General features: G+C 44.4%; 1 protein-coding gene and 1 long non-coding RNA gene across 2 annotated transcripts in view; one reads left to right on the top strand and one right to left on the bottom strand.

Annotated features, from left to right (window-relative positions):
* ACSS1 (acyl-CoA synthetase short chain family member 1) overlaps positions 1 to 16,087 on the top strand; it is an 83,491-nt gene extending 67,404 nt beyond the window's left edge. Inside the window, exons 11-14 of the mRNA XM_067532938.1 lie at positions 2,106 to 2,233; positions 4,599 to 4,662; positions 6,839 to 6,957; positions 8,578 to 16,087. Coding sequence (XP_067389039.1) covers positions 2,106 to 2,233; positions 4,599 to 4,662; positions 6,839 to 6,957; positions 8,578 to 8,757 — 491 coding nt within the window. The 3' untranslated portion in view covers positions 8,758 to 16,087. The remainder of the gene's footprint in view (positions 1 to 2,105; positions 2,234 to 4,598; positions 4,663 to 6,838; positions 6,958 to 8,577) is intronic.
* Positions 1,243 to 10,563, bottom strand: LOC137143254 (uncharacterized). Its single transcript, XR_010917136.1, has 3 exons — positions 10,393 to 10,563; positions 8,206 to 8,362; positions 1,243 to 1,689 (listed from the first exon to the last, which is right to left on the bottom strand). It is a non-coding gene; the product is annotated as an uncharacterized lncRNA (long non-coding RNA).
* Positions 16,088 to 23,133: the final 7,046 nt, after the last annotated feature.

Raw genomic sequence — 23,133 nt, 5'->3', positions numbered from 1 at the left:
GGAAACCTGCATTAGGATAGGCACAGGTTGTGTGTTCAGATTTATTTCAGGATTTCAAACAATCTTACAAGTGTGTTTATTTTTAAGAATTCACATTAACCCTCAGGAAGTCGATGCGACCTAACAGGTAGAACACTGGCGTGGAAGTCAAGATTATTGGATTCTTTTCCCAGCTCTGTCACTGCCTCACCGTGTGACCTGGAGTAGATCAATCCCCTTTACTCAGAATATATTCTTACCTCTCAAGGGTGTTGTGAGACAGGGGCTTGTCTACATGACCAGTTAGTGTGTGTTAAATTAGTGTGCTATAGATTCACACCCTGGCTTGCCACACATTAATTTCCAATGCAGACAAGCCCTTGGTGTAATTAATGTTTGTGAGACCCTTGGAGATCCTCAGATGAAAAGTGTTAAAAGAGAAATTCTAATTATCCAGATCCTGGTATTCCAGAATTTAGACATGTCCTGCCAAATTGGAATTTTCTTAATCAGATTTGCTGCATTTCAGAGCCATGAGCCATTCAGTTACCTAGCATGTAATTCCTGTTGCATTCATAGACTAAAAATAACATCAGGGAGCCTTATCATCAAAGCTTCAGGGAAAGATATCTTTGCATAAGTTCAAACTTAGGTGATTCAAAAAATGGACTATGTTCCTTTATACAACAGGAGTCAAATGGAACTGGTTCCTTTCACATGAATTGTTGCAATATACAGTAAGCATTGCTTTATAATTAGTAGTAGATATGAATCTGGACACCTGGCTGTTGTTGCATGACATCAGATAGCACTTAGAGTAATTTCTCTTTTATAGAATAAGTAGAAAGCAGAATTGAAGATTTTTTCTTTTGTCTAAAGTATAAACCTGGGCATGCAGTTGCCATGAATGCATGTTCTCACTCTAGAGTCAGAAGGTCATTGGAGAAGTCTCCCTGCTTGTATGAATACTAACAAATGTTATCCTTAAAGCTAGCTGTGCTGTCGAGGTGAGTGGAGCAGTTTAACTTCCGTGACACCAGCCAGTGTTTGCTGCCTCCTCTGATGCAGTTATGCTGGTCCTACCCAGCATTAGTAGTTATATTCCTGTGATGCAGAGAGGCCCCAGACAAGGAGCCCATTCTGCTAAGTGCTGTACGTACAGATAATAAGAAACAGCACCTCTTGACTCAAAGAGCTCACAGTGCAAATAGACAAGAGAGGGTGGGAAGAGAAACAGAACAGAGGGACTTGCCCAAGGTCACACAGCAGGTCAGTGTAAGAGCCAGGATTAGAACCCAGGTGTCTTGAGTCCCAGTCAAAGGCTGAATCCACTGGACCATGCTGCCTCTCGTGGAACTAAAGCCTGATGTCATGCCATCATGGACGTCCTACGTATGTTTAATTTCACTGAACAGGAAGCAGGGTTCAAGGACTAACTCCTGGCTCTTAAACCGTGATCCCCTGGAGGAATGTGTGTGAAGGGAAGCCCAGCAGTGGCAACTGGAAGCCGTGTGTGTGCAGAGTGCTAAGGTTGTTAGAGTGCCTCATGGGGCCCTAGGAGGAAGGTGCTGGCAAGGGGCTCGTTCCCTTCTCCATTGCAGGGACAGCAGGAGTCGTGTTTTCTCAGAATGCTTGATTGTATTCCGTGGTGTCAAGGCCCAGCTGAGATCAGAGTCCTGTTGTGCTGGGTGCTGCCCTGAAGAGCTTAGTCTAAGTAGACAAAACAAATCACTGACTGGAAGAAAGGAAGGATTGTTATCCTCATTGTACACCAGGGAACTGAGGCACAGAGAGAATCAGTGATTTGCCTCAGGTCACGTAGGAAGGCTGTGGCACGGCTGGGTACAGAGCCCAGATCTCCTGCATTCCAGTTCAGTGCCTTATCCAGGATATAACTTCCTAATTAGAAGTGAGTGGCTACTATCCGTCTGTAAAGTGGATGTAACAAAACCTTCCCTTCCAGAGTGGTGTAGCTCAGTTAACTGTAAAGCCTGTAAAGTGCTTTGAGATCTGTGATTGAAAGGGGCTGAAAGTATAAAGTAATGATAAAAATAACCACAAATATTAATAATGAATTATTATACTAGCTGCTGTTGATCACAGGGGATGGTTCTTTGTTGCTGCAGGTTATTATTTCACAGGGGATGGTGCGCATAGATCCTCGGAGGGACATTACCAGATAACAGGGCGGATGGATGACGTCATAAATATCAGTGGTCACAGGCTTGGAACTGCAGAGATTGAAGATGCCATGGTAATTTTCAATACCAAGAAAGGCCCTTCATACATGGGGCCAGATCCTCAGCTGGTAAAAATCAGAAATGCTCCATATACTTCAAAAGAGCAGTGCTGATGTGCACCACTAGAGGATCTAGCCCATGAGCTCATATGTGTACATATTTGCATTTTTCTGGTATATGTTTCCCCTACACACACCCTGGGTACAAAATACACCAGGCGGTGTTTATGCTGAAGAATACAGTCTTGTTATGTAAACCATGAAAGGGTGTATGGATGAAGTTCATTCAGGGGTAAGATAGTTTTTATGGAGGATATCAAAGTGAAGGGCTAAATGCAAATCCTTTGGTGAACTGACAAGATTTGAATCATATTTCATCTCTTCAAGTTATATCAGTGACTTAATCCCGTTGCTGTTTACTTTGGGATGGTGAAGGGATCAGAACTCCCCTCTCTAGCTTCCCCCACCAATAGTTTTGATGGAGTAATGTTTTGTTCTCAGTTTTGTGGCTCAGGCCTATCTATACTGTTTGAACATGTTTTGTAACCTTCTCCAACATTAAATATGGAGCAATGGCAATTTACACCAGTTGAGGATCTGGCCCATCATCTAGATGAGGTGATGGTAGCCACAGAACTGAATACAGCATTTCTATCACAGCTTGACCTGAGTGTTTATTTGCATTTTATGTGCCTCACTTGCAAACATTAATCAGATGTGAAATTTGATAAACCAAAATCATCTTTACATTGCAGGAATGATTGTAATATCATATCTGCAAATAAATCTCTTAGTGACAGTGCAGACATTTAATGATAGCTTTTTGAAGACCTAATACGATTACCACTATATATATTTTCATGCCGATTCCTTTTCAGAGAAGTCTAGCTAAGACAAAGCTTTCGTCCATATTTTAATCAAATTTAAAATAGCATAACCCATTTTCGGTTTAGGATGAATATATGCTCTGTCTATCAGTCTGTACACATGCTCTGCTCTCTCTGTGTAGGATTGTCAGTTTTAACAGTGAATCATGGCAGAATAAGTCAGTATTATGAAGACATATAACCAGGGTGACCCAGCTGCGGTTCATGAACCACATGTGGCTCTTTTACAGTTAAAGTGCAGCTTGCAGAACACCCCATGCTCCCCTCTTTCTCTGCCTACCAGACTGCAGGGAGTGAGAGGGGAGCAGAGCTTGGGGCTTCTGCCCTGCGGTGGGATGCCAGGGCTCAGGGCTTCAGCCCTGCAGGAAGTATGGGAGGCACCTCCCTCAGGGTGAGGCCCCGAGCCCCGGCAAGTGCACCTGGCTCTTGAACTTCTGAAGATTATCAAATGTGGCTCGGCGGGTCAGTAAGTTTGACTATCCCATCATATAATAGAGATCTATATTCAGCACAGCAGTGCCTCTTCCATCCATTGGAACACTGAGGCCTACTTCTCTACAGCCTTCTCCTATACCTTCTGTGCTGATTTACCCCAATGCTAAGTGGATATCAGACAGATGCTGTGCACTTGGCTTGGTGTAGATGACTACCCAAAGTGCAAAGCAGTGGAGAATGAAGCTCAAAGCCTTGATGGTACTTGCGGTTCAACCATTGTTGGTCTGCTGTCAATGGGGCTGCGTCAGTGCAAACCCACGTGTAAGCAACACAAGCTCGTGTCAAGCAAGGAGAGGCTCAGTGAGTGCAAACCACAGCTGTGTTTGTACTTGAGGTTTGCAGTAGTGTAGCTGCTCCGGTCACTGGCCACTGCTGGCTGCATAGGGGCTAACACCAAGTATAGACGAGATGCATTTTTTTCTGGATTTATTCTTACTTAGCCAAAAGGGATGTCAGAAAATACTAGTAAGTTGTTTAAAAACAGGGCCCTGTTCAACCAGAACCAAGGGGTTAAATGCTGTTCTGACAGGCTCACACGGCTCCTGTTAATTTCATTAAGCACTGACTAGCGTGTCCAAGTGCAGAAGCTGGCCTTTCGGTACTTTGCACTTACGGAAGGCACAGAAAAGTAGGAAATGTATTAAGAACTCCACACGTATTTAGCAACATTACAATTCCTAGCAGAGCAAGCACGGGCTCCTGTACACTAGGGGTCTGTCTACACTGCAATTAAAAACCCACAGGTGGCCTGTGTCAGCTGACTCAGGCTTGGGCTAAGGGGTTGTATAATTGTGTAGATATTGGGGAATTTGGGTCCAGCGATTGGGGAGGAGTGAGCCTGAACATCCACCCCAGAATTAAACATCCCCTTAGCCCCAACCCCTTTAGCCCGAGTCAGCTGGCAGGGCCAGCCTTAGATGTCTTATTACAGTGTAGACATACCCCCATGGCCTGAAAGAGGGGGACTGTTATATTTTGCTCCATTTTTTTTTTTAAAGGATGAACATCCGGCTGTGCCTGAAACAGCTGTGATTGGTTATCCCCATGAGATCAAAGGAGAAGGTAAGTGTGTCAAATAGTGTCGTTAATAGAAATATACAGATGGCAATTTCATTTGTAACCTTTCCCTCAACTTTCTGCCAAGCCAGTGCTCAGAGCACCTGGCAGTTTGAAAGGGAGATTGGCTAGTTCAACACATCACACTGATACTTTGTTTTCTGCTCTCACTCCCTGTCCACTTCTGGATCCATTTCAATGACCTGCTCTTGATACTTAAAGCCCTTAATGGGCAAGAGCCTAGCTAATCAAAGGCCAGCTGTCTCTCTGCACCTCACTGTGATAGCAGCAGAGACACTAAGGTTTGAAGTCTCCAGGGAGAAATCTGCAGAAGCCAGAAGGTAGGCATTCTCACTAGAGGGCTATAGACTGGACAGGCACCAGACCTTGAATCTTACCACCTTCCTAACCCTCTCTTCACAGGTTTCCCTACTTCCACTAATGAAGCTAAGGACCAGCCCAACCTTATTCCTACTGGAATTCAATTACCATTGCTCATTTAACTCAGAGAAAGCATTTTTTTTTTATTTAAAAAAGAAGCAGATATCACCTCCTTTCTTCATCTTTGATCTCTGCAAACTCCTGCATTTCTCGTATAGAAAGCTTATCACAGACTGAAGGGGGAAATATTTGTGGGAGCCCCATGTTAAAATATTGGCAGAACATCATCGGGTCCCTTTCTGTTCTAAGGGCAAGTCTACACTTAAAATGCTGCATCAGCGCAGTTGCACTGATGCAGCTATGCTACTGTAGCACCTTCATGAAGACCTTCTAAGATGACATGAGAGAGCTCTCCTATTAACACAGTGCTGTGTACACTGGTAGTTAGGTTGATATAACTGCGTTGCTCAGGTGTCTCACCCCTGAGCGACACAGTTATACCGATATGAGTCTGTAATGTAGACCAGACCCAAGTCATACAATTAAAAAAATTGGAGCTGCATCCCTGTAAGTGAAAGCAAAACTGGGCTAGTAGAATAATAATGTTTCCATAACTCATGCTTAGAGGGTGCAGGGATCTTAGATACCAGGTTCCCTTCATTGGTCTTATGTCCCATAAACTGAGACACAACAAGATGAGTTTAGGATTAAGTGAAGAACTTCACTGTGCATTAATTTCCTAGTTTGTGAGGAGGGGAAAATCATCTAAGGGTTTGTCTACATAGAGACATTTAGGAAAATTAATCTGAATCAACTAAATGTGTGAATTTGAAGTGGGTTAGTTAAATTACATAAAATCACTATGTGGATACTCTTATTCAGTATTAAAGTGGCCTTAACTTGGTTTTGCTTAATACACTTCGGAATTGAATTAAGATAAACCAAATTAAGGCCACTTTTATTTCAAATCAGGGTGTTCACACAGGTTTAATTTGGTTTAACTAATCTACTTCAAATTCACACCTTTAATTCAGATTAATTTTCTTGGATGTCCCTGTGTAGACAAGCCTTTAAACCCTTATCATTATTAGGGGATAGTGTTTTACTGTAGTGTTTGACTCCATTTTAGTAACTGAAAATAAAGGTTTGCTCTCAAGAAAATAATTTGAAATGGGATCCAGAACCCTGACCTCCATGGGCAAGATTCTGGTCTCGTTTATGCTTGGTGACTTCAGTGGAGTTACTCCAGATTTATTATCACTGTAACTGACATCAGCATCTGGTCAAGGGATTCCAGAACAAGGCACAGTAATCATTAAGGGCTTGATTATACCATCCTCACTCACCTCTACTATGTAAATAAGCCCACTGGTTTCATTGGGAACACCTGCAATGTGAGGTACTACTCTCAGGCTACGGTTACACTGACGACGGCAAAATCGCCGCCGCCAGATTGATCTTTCAGGATCGATTGAGCGGTCAAGTGAGACCCGCTCAATTGATCAGGAAGTCAACTGAATAAGTCCACCCCCTCAAGTAGGGTAGCACAGTGTAAACAGCGCGCAGAAGCAGTTGACATGAGTTATGCAAACTACTCTGCATAGTTTGTGTAACTCCCGTCGACTGCCGCCAAATTTCCAGGTAAGTGTAAACCAGCCATCAGTGAGCTAGGGAGACCCTAAATCTGACAGTTGCTACAGGCATTTGAAATAGCACTATGTGTGTACACACACTTTAGTGAATGCCTTTCCCACTAACAATTTAATGTACAGTGCATGGCCACTGTTTATTTTTCTTCTAGGTGCCTTTGCTTTCATAGTGTTAAAGGAAGACATAACTCATACAGAACATGTTAAAGAAGAGCTCAGAGCTATAGTTGCTTCCAAGATTGCAAAGTATGCTGTGCCTGATCACGTTCTGGTAAGTGTCAGGGGCTACAATTGCAAGACATCTCATTTGTAACCCACTTAACAGGCCTGATCCTGCCCCCATTAATGCTTCTTTGTTCCTCCCTGGCAATGCAGCCTTAGAGCCAGATTAACCAGATACATGAGGAATCCCTCCATGATGCAGAACTGGCATAGCAGCCCTAGGCCACTCATACTCCCTACACAGAGAGTGTATATCAAAGGCCTGGCTGCAGGAAAAGGGAGATGGCTAGAGTGCCAGTACACCTGGGAATCATTGATTGCAAAGCAGCCTCAGGGTGGTGTGTCACTGCAGCTGCGTACAATTTAGAGTCGTCCTGAGGCTGTTCTACTTTTGCCAAGGACTGAACCACCCTGCCAATCTGGGGAATATAAAGGGTGCTCCAAACCGCACTGATCAGAGCTCTGGCACGGGTGGAGCTGGCCCCTCATATTCAAAGCATGTACAGACAGCGAAGTTTAAAATGTGATATTTCCTGCCTCCATCTTAATACAGCATCACTGTTGCGTTCTTATGCCTCTGTCTGCTAGACCCACAGTACAGTTAATTGTAATCAGGGGTGTACTGGTGAGAATACAGAGGTATATGGAATATACTAGTGTTTAAAAAAAAAAAAAAATCAAAATTTAAGGGAAAAGTTAGAACATACAAGAGCAAAGCTACATACAAAGATGAAGTAAAGCATACTATGCACCGCCATGAGATGCTCATCTCACCCAGGCATTTAAAGACTCACTCCCAGAGCTGTCAGGTGTTCCCAGGAGTGGAGTCACATGGAATCCAGGCTCTCCTGGATTCCCAGATAGTCCCAGAGGAAAGTCCATGGCTGATCATACTGCTCCCTTCCCCTGCAGACTAGCAGTTAATGCTCTTCAGTTTTCTTACCCATTGGCCTGCCTTCAGCATATCTATCCAAAAACAGAGCAGTCATACGGCAGGCTATATGACCTGTCTGCCTCTGTTCTGTATAAAGGACTAGCCAACAGAAGCCAGACAAATAGTAACTCTTCAGGGCCATCACTAAGGCCTTCCTATGACCTTATCAGTTAATGTTAACCCTAGCCTGTACATAGGAGGCAGCAGAGTACAATGGATAGGACATGGGACTGGGAATCAGGAGACCTGAGATGTATTTCTGGCTCTGCCACTGACTTACAGTATTGTGTGACCCTGAGCAGACTGCTTCACTGTTCTAGGCATTAGATTCCTCAGCTATAACACAGGGATGATGATACCTACCCCTCTTGTAAGCCAGGCTGAGATTTGTGAGAGTGCTGAGGCCAAGATTTTCAAACAGGTGCATAGAGCTAGGCTTCTAACTCGACAGTGTGGCACCAGAATAAGTAGCCTGATTTTCAACAGTGCTGAGCACTCAGCCGCTCCCATTGAGCCAAAACTGGAAAAAGAAAGGGGAAAAAATCAGTTTAAAAATAAAAGAAGACTAAACATCACTATATGCTTTCCTCCTGGACAGGGATCACCATTCCTAGCTCTTAAGTAGTTCCCAGGAATCTCATTGCAGATATGCAGTGAGATCATTTCAAGGCTGGTTTCACTCAAACATTTTCAGGATCAAAGTTCTAAGGCACATTTATTTTTTCCTCTTTTCAGGTGGTGAAACGCCTTCCTAAAACACGATCTGGGAAAATCATGAGAAGAGTGCTGAAGAAAATAGTCACCGATCAATCCAGTGACTTGGGAGATATCACTACGCTGGATGATCCAAGTGTCGTCACAGAAATACTAGATGCCTACCAGAAATACAAAACCAAGCAGTCTGCATCTACATAGGAAGGTCTTTTGTCTTTTTTCAAAAGAAATTCAGAGGAACATAAAGAACCATCCAGATAACTTTGCTCTTTCATGGACTATCATCAAATTCTGCTCACCCCTAAGACCACAAAAAGATACTTCTCAAAACATAATCTATGATTTATCATAGACAATAGTATACAGCTGTCTTCTCTTTCCTTGGAAACCATGGAATATGCAATGTGAAGCATCACATGTTAAGAACAGTGCCTTACTGAAGTTGCCATAACTACGTATTTTTAGGTAAAGTGCCTTCTGAGGTTTCCACTAGCTGCATTAAAAATAAACAGCTAGTAAAATGTTTGACTGTTGAGGGAGGTGATGTTTTTAATGCTTGAAGCAATACTTTTTCCCAGCTGCTCTCAGACACAGATGGGAAGACATTTTATAAAATATTTTGCCATTTTGGAGAATAGTAAGAGAATACACGTCTTCAATTTTTCATTCAACTTAGAATCATAGACAGGTCAGGCAGGAAGGGATATTGAGAGGTCATCAAGTCCAGCCCCCTGCACTGAGGCAGGACCAACCTAAACCATCCCTGACAGGTATTTGTCCAACCTGTTCTTAAACACCTCCAATGATGGAGAATCCATAACCTAAATCTAACTTGGTTATCCCGGTTCAAGTAGCTGCAGCAGTGGTGCCTTTTTGGCACATGCTCTTATTTGTGAAATGGATCACAGATCAGGTAGCCATATCCTTTTCATTATGGAGTTGCTTTGGCACCCGATCATGGTTTTAGGCCTCATCACACTTGACTCAAAACAGTCAATCTGGGGTCCAAAGGATCCCCCCTTTCCTTTGAGGTAGAGTTGTTTCCTTCCCCCAACTCAGTGAGCCTAGGCCCAGATCCTCAAAGATCTTTTGGTCCTTAACTCCCATTGAAATCAATGGTAGTGAGGGCCTAAATACCTCTGAAAATCAGGACTTACTCCCCCCTAGGTAACAGATCTCAGCACCCATCTGAGCCTGGAGCTGATTAGCCTCCTTTAAAGCCATGTTGCCTCATGTCCCAGCTGGGTAGGGAGGGCACATGCAGCTGTCACTTATATTGGATTTTACAGCAGCTACATCTCTCTTGTCATCAGTGCCCCTCAGGCCCTAAGTACAGCACCTTGCAACTGGGGAGAAGGAAAGAATAAAGCAAAATGACACAAGGAGTTGGTGGCTGAGGCAGAACTTGAAATCCAGTACCCTGAGTGTGAGCCACAAGGTGCTGCCCACCTACATGGCCTGTGCACTTAACAGGGGATTTGGCTCTACATATTTTGAAACTCTTAGGTAACAGGCTTGTACCACGGGTCACTCACCACTGGGGTATCTCCCTGTGGCTGCATCTGTGGAGTAGCTTTGCCCGGTCTGACTTTCTTCCTTCACTCACACCACAGCCCCTCTTGTTCTCTAGCTATAGCAGTGCTTCCTCTTTGTGGCCTGGTGATCCAGTCAGGTCCCTATAAAGTTTTCCCATTCCAGGATAATAAAGTCTCACTGGACCAGCTGCCTGGGTGCCATTCCAGGCAGTCTTCCCATTTCTGAATGTGTCACTTTCCCAGTGGATGGTAGAGGAACCTGGGCACACCCGCCACTCCAGTTTCCAGCCAGGGACCTTACCATCAGCAGCCAAGTTCTGCTGCTGTTTTCCTGGGCCACTTCCTACTCTGCCTTCCACAGGCTTTCTTCTTCACCCCTCTGGGTAACCTATTCCTTCAGGGTCAGGATCCCAGGGTTTCTGCTGCACCATGGGTTCCCTACTCAGCTCTCTGCTCCCAGAGAGTGACTGCAGACCTCCATACTGCAGCACCTTCTGCTCCTATTTCCTGGCTTTATACAAGCCCCTGCATACTCGTGCCAAGGTGGACTCCATACTCAATGAGTGCTTGTCAGTCAAACCCAGATCTCCCCCCAGCTGCATCTTACCAGGATAAGTGGCACCTTCTGAGCCTCCTTAACCCTTTCGGGGCGGTGTGGGGTGAACAGCCCCTAACAAGGCTGGACTTTGAATATGACAGAGCTCATCAGCACTGAGGGTCTTTCACATTGGAAGAACAGGAAAAGCAAGCAACACTTAGGAATTGTTAATTAAATGAATTCTGTGGGACCTCAGGTGAGGCACTTCACTTCACTGTGCCCCAGAGCTTCATCTGCAAAATGGGAATGATTGTGCTTCCCTGCCTCACCAGGGCTCAGATAGGGCAGCAATGGCGATGTGCAAGGCGGAATTCTCGTGCTGCCACTTTGGGGCTGAAGTTGCCCACATGACTTGCTAAGCCCCCCTCCCCTCCTTTTTTTGCAGGCAGGGAATGGCTTCCCCACTGCCAAATGTTCCCTTCACATATGAACACAGAACTGGCTCCTGCTGAATTTTACCATGCACTGGCTTCCTGAATAGACAATTTTCCTTTTCCACAGTGGTATTGTAGCTGTGTTGGTCCTAGGATATGAGAGACACTAAGTGGGTGAGGTCATATCTTTTATTGGACCAATTTTTGTTGGTGGAAGAGACAGAGTCAAACTTTTGAAGAAGAGCTCTGTGTAGCTTGAAAGCTTGTCTCTAATTGTTTTTCCGATCAGTACCTGACAAATTTTATAGATTAAAATCATGCTTTAGGAGTATCCCTCTCTGTCTAGTGCTACTGTGATGCTAAATTGTCATTTCATTCTATTCCCATTGAAAGAATTCTTTGCCAGGTGTGCAGTTAGAGCTTTGTTGCATGTTCCACTGGGAAGAAGAGGAAGGAAAATCACTTTTAAGCAACTTAAGGAAAACAGGATAGGATAGGGAAAAAATAAGGAACTGAAAATAGTTGTAGAAAAATATTCATTGTCTTTTGTAACCATTTAAAGGTGTCAGAGTTTACATTATAAAGGTTTAATTTGTATGTTACCTTGGCACCAGGCATTCAGAAGTACTAACCTAGAACAGCACAGATTGGTACAAAAAGATTTCCCTGCTCCCTTCTGGGTATTAAGAGGTTAGAAAATACTCTATTTGTAATCAGGCCCAATGACCTTCAATTCTTAAGGGAAGCTCTGCTAATCCAAGGACTACATTCAGTGCCTCATAGGCAGTAACTACATCAAGTGGCTAAGTGATTGCCACAGTAATTTCTACACTACTGTGGATCATTTCATTTGGAGTCATTGAGCCAAAATTTGTAACCCTACTGCAATCTCTAACTCAGGCTAAACTCTTATGGGCTTCAGGGAGCTGCAAGATTTGGCCCAGAATCAGAGTAATCAATCAGAACCTGACTTGCGGGCAAAATTGCATATTTTCTCTGTCTATATTGGAGCACTAGCCTACAGTGAGAGTAGCTATGAGCTCTTGAGCCATAAAGGATTCTGATATCGAGTCACTAAACATGGAAGCAAATCTCAAGCTGTTTGTGGTACAAGCTGACTGTTCAGACGTGTGCATTCTTGGATCACATTTTGCCTGTGTTGCATGCTTTACAGAGGAGAGTGACCTTTGTACATATGTATACTATTTTTATTGTCACTAGGGTCTGCAGTATTAATGAAATACAATAGGCAGGATCACTGTCTTCCATGGAAAATTCTTAGCTTCCTCCAGATCGCTCCAGTGCACTGGCCATTCTTGTGCAGAAAAAAGTGTGACCTGCCCAATCCCACCCCTTGGAATCTCCTGAGATCCATAGGGGTCCTGTGGTGTCTCAGGACCATAGATCCAGAAGCCCTCTCCCATAAAAGTTTGCAGTTAGAAGGCTATTAAAACTTCAAGAGACGCCCATCCTATGTGTATTCCACCACCATTAAAAAAGTGCTCTTCAAACAGAAAGCATTCAGAAATGCTTTTTATAGAGCAGACAGACTCACTTGTTTAAATACTTGTAAAATTGTCTCCATACTAATGAAAACTGATGTTGGGAAAGAAAACCTTTTATGAGGACTGCACAATTCACATAAAAGCAAAGAAACTATTTACTATACTATGATATGCGAATAATGGACTTTTCATACTGGAGTAACCTCAAATTTCCAACATAAGCCTTGATCCTGTAAACACTTTCACACATGCTTAACTTTGCTCACCTGAGCATCCCAGAGATGACACAGGTGAGTAAAGTGAAGTGTGTGGGTAAGAGTTTGCTACTTTCAGGTTACAGTCACTTCATCATGAATGGAAAAACCATGGAGTAGGTCCCCAAGGAATCCATTTTGAGGCACTTGGAAGAGAGGAAGGTGATCAGGAACAGTCAGCATAGATTCACCAAGGGCAAGTCTGCCCTTCTATGATGAGATGACTGACTCTGTGATTAGGGGAAAGCAGTGGATGTGATATACCTTGACTTTAGCAAAGCTTTTGATATGGTCTACCACAGTATTCTTATCAGCAAGCTATAGAAGTATGGGTTGGATGAATGGACTATAAGATGGATAGAAAGCTGGCTAGGTCATCAGGCTCAACAGGTAGTGATCAATGACTCAATGTCTAGTTGGCAGCTGGTAACAAGCAGAGTCCCCCGGGGCTGGTGCTGGGGCCGGTTGTGTTCAACAGCTTCATTAATGATCTGGAGGATGGGGTAGATTGCACCATCAGCAAATTTGCAGATGACACTAAGCTGGCGGCAGTGGTAGATATGCTGGAGGGTAGAGATAGGATGCAGAGTGACCTACACAAATTGGAGGATTGGGCCAAAAAAAATCTGATGAGGTTCAACAAGGACAAGTGCAGAGTCCTGTACTTAGGATGGAAGAATCCCATGCACTGCTACAGACGGGGGACCAACTTGGTAGGCAGCAAATTTGGCAGAAAAGGACCTGGGGGGTACAGTGGACAAGAGTCAACAGTGTGCCCTTATTGCCAAGAAGGCTAACGGCATATTGGGCTGCATTAGTAGGAGCAATGCCAGCAGATCGAGGGAAGTGATTATTCCCCTCTATTCAGCACTGATGAGGCCACATTTGGAGTACTGTGTCCAGTTTTGGGCCCCCCCCCCACTACAGAAAGAATGTGGAGAAATTGGAACAATTCCAGCAGAGGGCAACAAAAATTATTAGGGTGCTGGAGAACAGGACTTATGAAGAGAGGCTGAGGGAACGAGGCTTGTTTAGGCTGCAGAAGAGATGGGATTTGATAGCAGCCTTTAATTACCTGAAGGGGGTTCCAGGGAGGATGAAACGAGGCTGTTTTCAGGGGTAATAGATGACAGAACTAGGAGCAATGGTCTCAAGTTGCAGTGGGAGAGGTCTAGATTGGATATTAGGAAAAAGTTCTTCACTAGGAGGATGGTGAAGCACTAAAATGGGTTACCTAGGGATGTGGTGGAATCTCCATCAGTAGAAGTTTTTAAGGTGTGGCTTGACAAAGCCCTGGTAGGGATAATTGAATTGGGGTTGGTCCTGCTTTGAGTAGGGGTTTGGACTAGATGACCTCCTGAGGTCCCTTTGAATCCTAGTCTTCTATAATTCATCATCTGTTCTGGTAAGCAAGCAGGGCAAAGCCATATCTTCTGTTTGTACAAAAAGTGAAAGTAACCACATTGTCTTAACACAAAGGTACTAATGGAATTTAGCTGATACAAAGTTTCTTCTTTGAGTGCTTGCTCATGTTGGTTCCATGCTAGGTGTGTGTGCACCAATGTGCATGGCTGTTGGAGATTTTTTTGTGCCTTAGTGGTAACTGTAGGGCTGGCTTTGGCACCTTCTGGAGCCCCGTGCTCATGCCGCGGTATATAGGATGCCACTGGCCCTATGCCCCCTCAGTTCTTTTTTTCTGCCAGTGAATTCATAGCAATAACCCTTATGTAGTAGTAGCATTCAAGATATGTATATACTCTAGTATTTCAGCCACAATGAGCCAGAAATCATGTGAATTTCTAAAATCATGTAAACAACTCTACTAAAATCATCTTAAGCGGCTTAAGATCAGAATACTTCATGCAAAGTGAATATTGCAATTAACTGTGAATCTTCAGCACCTCTGCTTCCTTGCAGTGATTTCCATAAGTTAGTTAAGCTGTTGAAGACATGTCCTTAAGTACGTATTGCTGCATTGAGTTACCCTCAGTTTGGCAGGACTCCGGACTGGTGCTTTACATCTTGCAAGTAATGACATATGCTCATAGATGACTTTGCCAAGAAGATGAAACTTTCCAACTGTACACATCTGATAGGTAACATATCAATATTTTTTCTGATTTCCTATTAGATAGATTATGGAGGCACTGGCTGCAGCCCCAAAGGTTCAAACCTCAAAGTAATTGAGTTTTGGACTTGTTGTCTTGGTGCCTAGTTAGAAATGTGCTTGCTAGTTTGCAGGTAATCACGTAGTAAGTCATTAATGAAACATCTTCAAGGATGAGGGACCATGTTCCTCGTAAAGAGAGTCACTCACTGAACACACTTGAGGCTCCGCTCTGAAAGCTAGTCTGTGCAGGCAGGCAGGCACATTGACAAGCCCTACTGAAGTCATTAGGGCTTCATAGGGATCTGGCCATGTGGCTCAGCTTGCAGCATTGGGGCCTTAAAACTTATTTATTTCCTTGGAACGTCAGAGGGTGTGAAACTTCCAAATGGCCATAGGCCTTCCTCCTCCTGAGATTGGATGAGAAGCAAGGTGGCTACTTAGGAGCTAGAGATATGCAAAACATTTGAAGGAGGAATGGAAGAGATTTACTGATGTTTTCATTAGTGCAGAACAAAAGCAAAAGGTACTGGAATCTTCCAAATATGTTATTGACCAACATTAGCTTGTGGAATTTTATTTTCTAGATCACATTTGCCTTTGCTGCAGCTGAAATAGAATCCTGAATTACCTTTACACTCTTTTTAAACTGAATGGCTAACAGAAAATTTTTGAAAGGGAAATAAGATTTTGCATTGACTACAAATTCGTCTATTGCCACAGAGTCTTATAGTGAACCAAATGCTTTCTGTACGGATTTGTGTACACATCTAACCTGCTCATTGTTTCATTACTCCACTTGTCCCCACCACCAACTTTTTGCCATGTTGCCTTTTTTCTCCTCTCTGGATATACATGTTTATTAAATACTGTGGACACAGGCCATGAGTCTCTTAATTTTATTTAAGAAAGTCTTTGTAGATGTGGGATATAAATATGGAACAGATTAACAAAGTACCTTGAACTTATTTTATTGTTTTCTTGTAATCGTATGGTTTGAATAAAAAATGATTGTCCTTTGACCAAGGCCCAGATCCTCACAAGTATTTAGGCACCAGCACCTGAATATCTGTGAAGATCTGGGCCCAGATGCCTTAAAACTAGACTCTGGAATAATATATGCACTCAGATTTTCATTAAAAGAAATCCTTCTCCTTACATGTAGTGTGTCTTCTTTTCAATGCCAGGTATAGCTTATGCACCTTAGCCTTGATATACACCATCCATCCCTTAAAAGTTTTGAGGTATGGGTTTCTTCAGCTCCTTAGACTCAAATCTGCCGTTACTGATTATTGCGATCTGTTTACAGCATGGTGTACTTTTCAAAATCAAAGGAATTTCCTAGACCAAGATGAATTAAATCTCAATCTTTGATTCAAACATTATGCCAAAATTGTTCAGGTTTACTTAAATACCTTCTCACTGAACATAACCCATTAGGAGGAGCACTGCGTTCTTACTGTAAAACTCCCACCACAAAACAGCAACAGAAGAGGTGGAGTCCTGGGTTGCACTGTGTATTTCTTCCTAATGAAAAAAACAAACTGAATTATTTCAATAGTGGCCCCTGGGCACCTAGAACACATCACAAACAGCAATCAAGATTGACTCCTATTTGAGATTTTTTTCACTTGTCTCCTCAGTGAAATTTCTAGGGAGTTTACATTGATAATTGCTTCAAGCAGTTCAGCTGTACACCTGCACTACTGGATCCCAGCTGGTATCACAAGTTGCAAAGTGAGATGCACAAATGAAAAAGAAGAAAACTGACTTTTTGGAGAATGTATGGAAATGTTCAATCTCATGAGAATTTGCCTCTAGCCAAAAGTCATGCTTTAACAGATGAAAGTGAGGAAGTATTTTGCCAGTAGTATTTGCAAATAGCAGGAGTATGACATAGCATATCTCTGAAAAAGGCCTTCTTTGTCTCCTAAAGTCCTGTGAAGGTTTGATTGAACCTTTAGACTTCCAGATGAATAACACCATTCAGTTACATCACAGTACATAGCACATGTTTCTTAACTGGCCCCCCAAATAATGCAACTGCCCTCCGAACAGCCGAGCAATCCTGCAACCCCACTTGGACAAACATCCAACCACCTTCTCAGCTCATGAATGCTCCTGCAGCCACTCTGACAAGCATCATCTGGAAACTGCAAGCTGCTCTCAAGGGTAAAGGTACCAATTTGGGGTGCCCACGGGCACCAGCACTAACAGAACAAAAATAGTGGGTGCTCAGCACCCACTGGGATGGTCAGGGTAATTAACTATAGCGAGAATCTGTGGATCAGCTATTTCACCCATGCTCTGTGGCTGCAGTTTGTCTTGCCCCATCCACCTCCAATTAGCTGTTTGATTTAATAAGGTTAAATCAATCAGCTGTGAATTGTTATTTCCCCGGGGACTGTGCCTCCTTGTTTCAGCAGGGCTAAGTCCTTCTGATTCCAGGCCCCTGGGGTGGGGCCTCTGCTCCAGCCTCAGGGCAACACCTAGCCAGAGGGGTGGGGACACAACTCTCAAGCCATACCCCACCTTCCCTCAACCACAAAAAAACAGCTTAAGGGGTTCCGGTTAGACTGATTGCCATGCTAGGTGTTAGCACACAGTGCCACCAGCCTCTGTTGCTCATCTGGAGGCTAATGGGGCCACCCCTCCTGCAGTGCCTCCCCTCCTCCTACTTGCATTAATTTATGCCTCCTTTGGCAACAGGGTGTGCGTGGCTGCAGCTCCCAGCCAGGTTCCCTCTGACTCAGGCAGCAGGTAAGTCCTGGAGGAAGCTGGTCTAGGACTAAGGAGAGGATGGGATAGTTTGGGGCACCTGGCTAGAAAATTGGGTGCCTTGAGCCCTAGCCTGCCACATCCTGACCCTACTGCCCTACAGTCCTGGGGCAGGATCAGGACTACTTTGGGGGGCTTGTGTCCTGGCACAGCCTGCTACCTCACAATCCTGTAGCAGAGCCAGGGTAGGGCACCCACCGGCAAAACAAAAAGTCAGCACCTACTATGTTTTGTGCTTTAGCTGACCTGGTGATTCATTTCCTGGCACAATTTCTCAGGATAATGGGCAAGTGGCTGAGTCTTCAGCCCACATACCCCTACTATTCTGGGTTATTACAGTAAGCAATTATGGCTGTAGTAGCAAGTTACATGCCTGCTTTCAGCAATGGACTTCTGTTTTTAACTGTAGCTCTGAGAAGTAACTTCACTTTCCAGGTTTGAAAAGTCAGTTATTTTTCTTGACAATCCTGTCAGTCCAGTCTTGAGTGAGAGGATGTTAGTCACAATGCTGAACATGGCCTTGGTGTCACCATGCAATTTAAACACACAAAGCAAAAGGAATTTCTAAACAGCCTGTAATATAGTACTACTTTTGAGAGGCACTAATCAGGAAAATATATTGTTACTTTTGGAGCTATTAATAATTGATTTGTATAGATTAGTTTCCAAGTACCTACCACTCACAATTATACCTCTAGGCAATTACCATGCCTCACCTAGTTCTGTAAATACCACCTCTGTAGGTAAGAGGTTAGTTCAGCTTCCATGTCCATTCAGTCTCTCTTTCTACAATGACTCAGAAGAAGTATGGTCCAAGGGTTAGGGTGCTGGGCTGGGACTCAAGAGACTTGGGTTTGATCTCTGCTCTGCTGCAGACTTCCCTGGACAAGTCACTTCATCTCCCTGTGCCTCAGTTTCCCATCTATAAAATAGGGAAGTACTATAATCCCCATCTCACAGAGGTACTGTGAGGATAAATAGACTAAAGATTGTGAGGTGCACAGGGAGTCAGATAAGTACAAAAAAGAGAGGATCTATCAGTTGCTGTGGTTTTTATTCATATGGGCATATGTTTACTAGGAACTAGGCTGAGATCCCATAATTCAGTCAACCTACAGTCACTACCCAATGCTGACTGAATTCAAACCAAAAATGGTGAAAGGTTCCACATCCCATTTGCATTCTCCTGAGCAAAGCCCCTTATCCCTGAGCATTATCAAAATTATATTATTCAAGTCTGTTAATAGATTGTGTTTTTCAGCGCATGCTAAAACCCAGTTAGGTGTGGACCTTTCACCTTTCTGGAGCTCGCTTTCTATTGATCTAAATGTCTGTTAAACTTGGCTTCTGGATGGTCAACAACACCTTGAGTTAGCACCACTCCCCTGCACTCTATCTTTTATGGACATCACAGCCTCATTCCCAAGAATGGAGAGGGAGCCAATAAAGTTTTAACACTTTAGCCATAATAAAATCTCTTGGACAGATTGAGGCCTATAGGGGAATTGAGAAAGCTGAAAGAAAGCAGGAAAGTAAGGGTATGTTTACACAGCAGCTGGAGTAATTCCTAGTTCAGGCAGACATACCTGCATTAGTCTGATGGAGCTAGCACACTAGAAATAAAAGTGTGGCTGCAGCAGCACAACTAGCTGGCTGGACTACCCACCCTGCTCAGACAGACAGGAAGGTATTTGGGGCAGGGCTAGATCCTCCCACCACCACAGCTACTTTTTAGCATGGTAGCTTAGAGCTATAGCATGATTATGTGCGCCCCAAGATGGAAATTACACATCCTGCTCCAGTGTAGACATACCCTAAGGAGGGAAGAGTGGAGAATAAAATACTAGAAATGCATAGCCTTGCAATGGTTACTAGCAATGTCTGCTGAAAAGCAGGATCTTTCACATGGCAGGGGGAGCAAGGAGTCTTTCCATTCTTAACCTTCTATAGCTCAGTGCTTGCAATTGTGTAAGAAGGGAGCAAGATGAAATCAACACATGAGAAAGGAGTGGGGAGGAAACAAATGGTGCTTGTGAACAAACAAAGTAGCCAAGAGGAACTGGGGAAGAATGGAAGGAAACAGTGCAGAAGAAAGGGAAAGGGGGAGAAAGACAAGAGGCCTGCCTTCCACTTTGAGTTATTTAAATCTGTGGAAAGCAAGCATAGTATGGTTGTAAAACACTACCACATCAGAGCGGTTTTTTCCATGCCCTTCCCACAGTGCAATGCAATGGGAAATCAGGCCCCAGGAATCTGATGGACAGAGTTACAGAGTAGAAAGGGAGCTGGTGATGTGGTATTATGATCCATCTGCTTTTTGGAGCATGCACTCTGTGTTGGGAGACTAACAAGCCAAGTTGAGGCCTCGTCTACATTAGATGAAAGGTCACTGTTGCCTACTACAAGCTTTGTAGTGCCTCTACATCTTGCAAACTGCTGTGCCAGGTTTTTGGCAAGCATTGTTTGTATCTTTTTGCTGAAATACCTGGGAAGAGGTCTTTAACTCAAGCCTCAGTCTGCAACAGGTTGTCCACGCCAATGGGAAACTACAGGCATTGGAGGTCATCATTAGACCCAATACTCCTAAATCCACCCTTTTGAAGCAAGCACTGTGTACCAAAGGTCCCCAGTGAAAGTTCAGGTACTTGCCAAAGACCAGCTGCAATTTATTTATAAAGTGAAGGTATCACCAAAGTCCAATACAGATTTCTGGTGTGGAAAAATACAAATGTTGTCTGCCTCTTGCTCAGGTCTCATTTATCTAACTCACCTGGGGTGAAATTCTGCACCCCCTGCCCACCCATGAAGACAATGGGACTTTTGCCATCGGCTTAAACTTAGCCAGAAGTTCAGCCCTGCTGTATAGACGAGGGGCTTTCAACCTTTCCAAACTACTTTACCCCTTTCAGGAGTCTGATTTCTTGTACATACCCCCAAATTTTACCTTACTGAAAAAACTGCTTACAAAATCAGACACACAAATACAAAAGTGTCGCAGCACACTATTACTGAAAAATTGCGGACTCTCATTTTTACCATATAAAGTAAATCAATTGGAATATAAATATTGTACTTACATTTCAGTGTATACTATATAGAGCAGAATAAATCAGTCACTGAATGAAATTTTAGTTTGTACTGACTTTGCTGATACTTTTTCTGTAGCCTGTTGTAAATCTAGTCAAATATCTAGATGAGCAGATGTACCCCCGAAGACCTCTGCATACCTTGTTTGAGAACCACTGGTATAGTCTGAGATCCTTTATGCTGGCTGAACATTCCCTTGTAGCCAAGTAACCAGTCAGTGGTTTGACAGAGCTATTTTACCCCCTCAGTACAGCTTATTAGTGCCATCTAGTGGATACAAAATTTTACAATACAGTGAAGATTTCTTGAATAAACATCCTTTATGCATCCACCAGCTTTTTGAGATTCATCTGCATGGTTCACAGTTGACACCTGACTAGAATCTGTGTACAAAAGTTCCCCATTAACCATGTTTCTCTCACTAACAGCTCAGTGAAGTTAATGGAAAAGTTCTCATTAGGGATGTAAAATATCAAATGGTTAACCAGTAAGTTATTAGTCTTACCGTTTACAAACTGCGTTAACCATTTGCTGCATGGAGGGCTGTGCATGTAGGGGGTGAGTGGGGACGGGGTGTTGAAGGGAGGGACGATGGGGTGGGAAGGCTGGGAAAGCACTCATGCATGTGCAGCAGAGAGCCCTGGCAGTTTAGGGGATCGGCACCAGCTTGAGTAGCAGTGAACCAGGCGGCAGTGGCTGAAGTGCACCCAGGTGAAGGGTCTGGGGGGGTGTCTCCGATCCTGGGACAGGGCCAGAAGCATGGCAGCAGGTGGATGGGCTGGGCAGAGCGCAGAGGTGCCTTTTTGTCACCTCCTGCAGATTGGGGGGCAGCGGTGCCCCAGCTCTGGAGGACCTGCTCCGGGTGATTGGAGGAGCCAGGGTCCTGCGCAGTGGCAGAGCTAAAAGCACAGCAGGATGCTCCCCTTCCAGCCCCCGGGTGTCCCTGCAACCTCCTAGGAATGTTAAGTATTATATCGGTTAAATGTTTAACCAATTATTTTAATTGTTTAAGTGGTTGTTTTGTTAAACAATATTTTACATCCCTAGTTCTCATTGACTGTAAAGGGGCATGATCAGTGTCTTAATTGTTCTGACAATTATCGGGTGTGATCCATGAAGCAACATAGGCACCTAGTGCTGGAGTTTAGGTATATAAGTCCCACTTTTAAGCACCATTGATAGCCATGAAAGTCTAGCTTGGCTGCTGCCTGATCCTGTAGGCACCTAAATCTCACTTAGCACCTAACTTTCTGCTGTAAAAGTTCCCTGGGGCTTGCACACTACTGCCTCCCTATAGTTGTCTGGGCACCTATTTCCTGCCTAAGCTTCACAAACCAGGGGAAGATAGGCACTAGGCTGCCTAAATTGTGTGCAGAGCTTGAGCTGGTAGGCAGCCTCTGAGCATACCTACCAGTTCAAGTCCCACCCAAAATCCACGGAGGAGGGGACAGCACCCACCTTTTATCTTGGGATGTGGAAGACTCAAGTTCAATTCCTCTTTTTCTGCTAGCAGGGGAGAAGGGAGACCCCTGTTCAAATCTTACCTCTCAGGAGAGTGCTCTAACAGCCAAGCTGTGGGATATTCTGAGGTAGGGCTCCCTTAGCCTCTTCTGCTGAAGCTGTTCCACTGACAGAGCGAGTAGAGCAGCCTGCCTACACCCTGGTTCTCCGGGTGACCGAACCACTGGACTTCAAAGAAGCCATTCTCTCCTTTGCTGGCCCAATGACTATTGCCTGTGCATAAATACGTAAATAGTCATTGAGCCAGAGAGACAGAGTGAGGTCAGATCCCACGGTTATTTCCTAGTATAAGCATGGGCAAAAGCAGAGACCCTGGTGCAGCTCTGCAGCTGAGCGCACCTGGGGACCACCGGATTTTGGTTTTGCCTTGACGCCTCCCATTATCCTCAGATCAAACTCCTTTTTGATGGGGGTTGGCCCTAAGGGACCCTTTTGTCTTGTAAGCCGATACAGCCGCACACCAGCGAGCGTTTGGCTCGCGCATTAAGTTGTGAGGCAGGTTGTGTGATAACGTGCTTTACGTTTTACACATGCCCCACACGCAGCACGCCGCAGACCTGTGGCATCCCTTCGCGTTAAAGCAGTCGAGTCTGGGTGCAAGTTACGGTGGGGGCGGAGGGGGGGCAGGGAAACCGCGGCGTGGCCCAGCCCCCTCCAGCTGTGGGGACGCGGGCGGCCCGCTCTGGAGGGAGGGGACGTTAGTCACCCGCCGCTAGTGACCGTTGCTGTCTCGGAAGAGGGGCGCGTGGCGTTGGCTGGGCGGCAGGCGACGGTCGGCTCGAGGCGCGGTGGGGGCTGTACCGACCCCCCCGCCCCAG

This window comes from Emydura macquarii, unplaced genomic scaffold (genome assembly GCF_026122565.2).
Source record: "Emydura macquarii macquarii isolate MOO-44397 ecotype Brisbane River unplaced genomic scaffold, CSIRO-AGI_Emac_v2 contig_3305, whole genome shotgun sequence".
NCBI lineage: Eukaryota > Metazoa > Chordata > Testudines > Chelidae > Emydura > Emydura macquarii.
Note: the sequence above shows the minus strand (reverse complement) of the source record. Positions and strands in the feature narration are given on the sequence as shown.